Here is a 3,483-nt window from a genome sequence, read left to right as displayed (position 1 = left end):
AAGTCAAATGACACGTCTGTGGCGTAGCGGTTCACTGTCGCACGATGGAGGGGAGACCTGAGTCCGATTCCCGAGTGGGGAGAAAGTTTAATTTATCAAGTCTTGCGCTTGTACATGTAGCCTATCTTTTCGGACGTTGTATCCATCTCAGCCTGGGTTGCCAGCCCGCCTTCTAAATGATCTAGATTGTGTCTTTGAGCCCACCATTCTACAAATAAATTATGATCTAACCCTATCCGTACGACGTACTTCTTGTTTTACTATAGTATCCATACGACGTGGGAACTCTGTACATGTACCATCATTTTCCAAAGAGGAAAAGTACTCGTTAATCCGATCCGCACGCTTTGCCTGGTAGTCTGTCAAAATGATTTTTTGAGAAATACTGAAAGTTTCAAAGAGATCTTCGTACTAAATCTAGAAGTAGGCCTACATGTATTAAAAAATGTGAAGTATACAACCCCGGGGGTACAAAATGACCCCAGGGCGTACGGATAGAGTTAAAATATACAAGTCATATACAAATTGTTTCTTTATTAAAGCTTAACACGTTAAGAACAGGCCAGATGTATCGTAAAAATGAATAATGGGCTGAGAAGTGGTAGGGTTAATGTGACTTACCTTCTTTTTCACTCGACCTCTTCAAATACTATGATATCCCGGTATACATGTATAAAACTCTGTGGTCTGCACTTAAATAAACTGGTGTCTGTGGTGTAGCAGTTATATGCTCTTCGCTGCCGCATGCAGGAGACCCAAGTTCGATTCCCGAGTAGGGACAAATTTATATCGAGTACCTCTGTCTTTATAGGTGGAAGGTGTTTGTCCGTGGCCTATACATCATAATACATGTACCCTGGTGCAGGGTGAAAAGGGCAATGATGATGATGACCTCTGTCTTTCTGCTGGGATGTTGTAGCTCGGGTCGGCCTTGACAGGCAGGGTCAGAAGCACGCCTCCTACTAAATGACCTAAATTGTGTCTTCCAGGACTGAAGAACAGCTGTTGGTCTTGTGTGTCTTTGTGCCTACCATTCTATGAATAAGTTACAGCGTTCTTTCTCTAATGACGTCATAGCGACCTGGCCCCACAGAGAGTGGAGTACTCTCCTCGGGGTCACATTTGGGTCGCCGTGACGTCACGCGCAAAGGACGCTTTCCACTTGTTCATGTAGTCATGGTTGGGGCCGTGTGAGAAAAGGGGGGGTCCAAATTAACCTTAATCGACCTCCTTTCCAAAAAAAAAAGAGAAAGGAAACACATTTCGCAATAGGTCTAGATCTACTTTTACTTTTGTGTTCTTCCCCCACGGTAAATGTGTCGGAGCTCATTGTGTTCTTCCCCCACGGTAAATGTGTCGGAGCTCATTGTGTTCTTCCCACCACGGTAAATGTGTCGGAGCTCATTGACTCCAAAGTCTTGAAATTCCTATCAAACGTCCCTCGTCCTTATCTCCCCTTCTTCTTTTTTTATGTTTGTTACTCTCTTGTGTAAAATCTATAGTCTTCTGGCGCTCATATGACCTTATGCAGTTGCGAGCGCCGTAAAACCTCTGCAAGAAAAAAAGTCTTGAAGCAACTCAGAGGTGTCAAAGGCTGTGTTCTCTACCGAAGTGTCAAAAGTATTTTTTTATATTTTTTTAATGTCGGTTGGTTAAATCATTTCTCGAACTGCACTACTGAGATGAAAGGAGGAGCTCGTTCTTTCATAGTCCCAGAAAGAGAAAGTAGTAGGGATATTGTTTCTGCGTTTTATTTCTGTTTTAAAAGTCCTCGAGGGGGAAGCAATGATTTTTAGCCTACGGTACTCTTTTCGGTCTTGAAATGACTTTTTCCAAAGTCTCATACGATCATCTCGATGGATATAATCTTTAAGATTTAAAAAAAACTGAATCAACAGAATAAAATAAATGACAGAGCAACGTGGTTGCAGTGTGAAAATACTTGTAATTTATAAAACGAAGTTTATGTTCTATGCCAATGTTGTCTTATTCGAGAAAATTCTAATTGGAAGCATTCAAAAACGAAGATCAAACGATGGCGTCACAACTGAAGAGCGATTGTTTGAACAAACGAGACACAATTACATTGATCAAGTTGTTCACAGACAAAACAAAAAAAAATCAATTAGTGTGCGCCGAACATGCTTTATTGCCTAAACGCGAAAACAAAATGCAATAAAAATTGTTTTGAATAATATATTACTACAAGACCCAGAAAAGAAAACATAGGTGGTGGGGGGGGGGTTAAACCCATAGATCTGACATTTCACCAGGGAAATAAAGGGGGGGGAGGGGGGAGAAAAGAAACGAAAATGCACAGATATTAACTCATTTCGCCAAAAAACACTCTTCATGTTCATGTACATGTATAATACATGTACAGTCAACTATAGATGAGTTGATGAAGTCGGGGGAGTGGAAAAAAAAATAACTCATCCGAAGTTCAACTTAACCGTTAGGACTTGTGTCTAACTGTAGTGTAGAAGAGGTGATGGGACCCGAGAAAAAGATCAACTTAACCGAAGATCAACTCAAGCGAGTTCAACACAAGTGGTGTCAACTGTAAATTGAATCTTTTTGTAAAATCACCTTTTTGTAAAATACAAGTACATATAGTATACGATTTCAAAGTCTCAATAATATGAGTTCAGAAAAATGCATTGCAATTTTAATATTATTTAATACCAATCTATCAATAATTAATACGTGTACATACAGTGCAGCCTCTCTATAACAACATCCTCTATATAGTGACATGGTGCCCAGGTCCCGATTTTTTTTTTATGTCGTTAATAAAACATGTAATATTTTGGTTGCTTCTCTATAACGACATTTTTTCTGGTCCCGACGATGTCGTTATATAGAGGTTTCACTGTATAGATAAAGCATGAAAGAAAGAAAAATGGTCAGTCTATTTGTTGTGGACATCGTGGAACTCGAAGGTGAAAGTGGTCATGTACAGCTGCGTGTCTATGGCGTGAGCCAGAATCTCCACGTCACCGCTCACACTACGGGCACAGGAGGGTTTACCTGTGGAGGTCAAAGTTCAAAGGTAGACTTGTGAGTAGTTAGCGGGTGCTCTTAATTGTGGCTTGCTCTTTTTTCCCTATCAAATATCTATCGTCTTTATTTCACCTCCCTTTCTTTGTTGGTTACTTTCTTGTAACAGTTGTTATAATCTGCGGCACTAATAATAATATATGACCTTTTTGTATTACAAATGCAAGTGCTCTAAAACGCAACCAACTAAAATTAAACTAAAGTAACGGCAGAGAAAAGACGGGCTTGATGTCGATCTCGCTGTGTGTGATGGTGCCCGCACCGACACATGTGTAAAATACATGAATTGTAGGCCTATAGTATGTTGTTTGTCTTGATATACTCAGATGTTTTTTTGCTTTTTTCCCCCTTCCTCTTTTTGTTTTGGTGTTGTTGGATGTTGTTGTTTTTTTTGGTTTGTTTGTTTGTTGTTATTGTTGTTTT

At 39.9% G+C, this 3,483-nt stretch overlaps 1 protein-coding gene across 1 annotated transcript in view; it reads right to left on the bottom strand.

Moving 5' to 3' along the window:
- Positions 1-2,642: 2,642 nt before the first annotated feature.
- The window catches only part of LOC106013780, a 5,420-nt gene continuing 4,579 nt past the window's right edge, over positions 2,643-3,483 (bottom strand). The window contains exon 5 of the mRNA XM_035973476.1: positions 2,643-3,030. Within this exon, the coding sequence (XP_035829369.1) occupies positions 2,912-3,030 (119 nt within the window). The 3' untranslated portion in view covers positions 2,643-2,911. The remainder of the gene's footprint in view (positions 3,031-3,483) is intronic.

The sequence above is a fragment of the Aplysia californica genome, unplaced genomic scaffold (assembly GCF_000002075.1).
Source record: "Aplysia californica isolate F4 #8 unplaced genomic scaffold, AplCal3.0 scaffold01266, whole genome shotgun sequence".
NCBI lineage: Eukaryota > Metazoa > Mollusca > Gastropoda > Aplysiida > Aplysiidae > Aplysia > Aplysia californica.
Note: the sequence above shows the minus strand (reverse complement) of the source record. Positions and strands in the feature narration are given on the sequence as shown.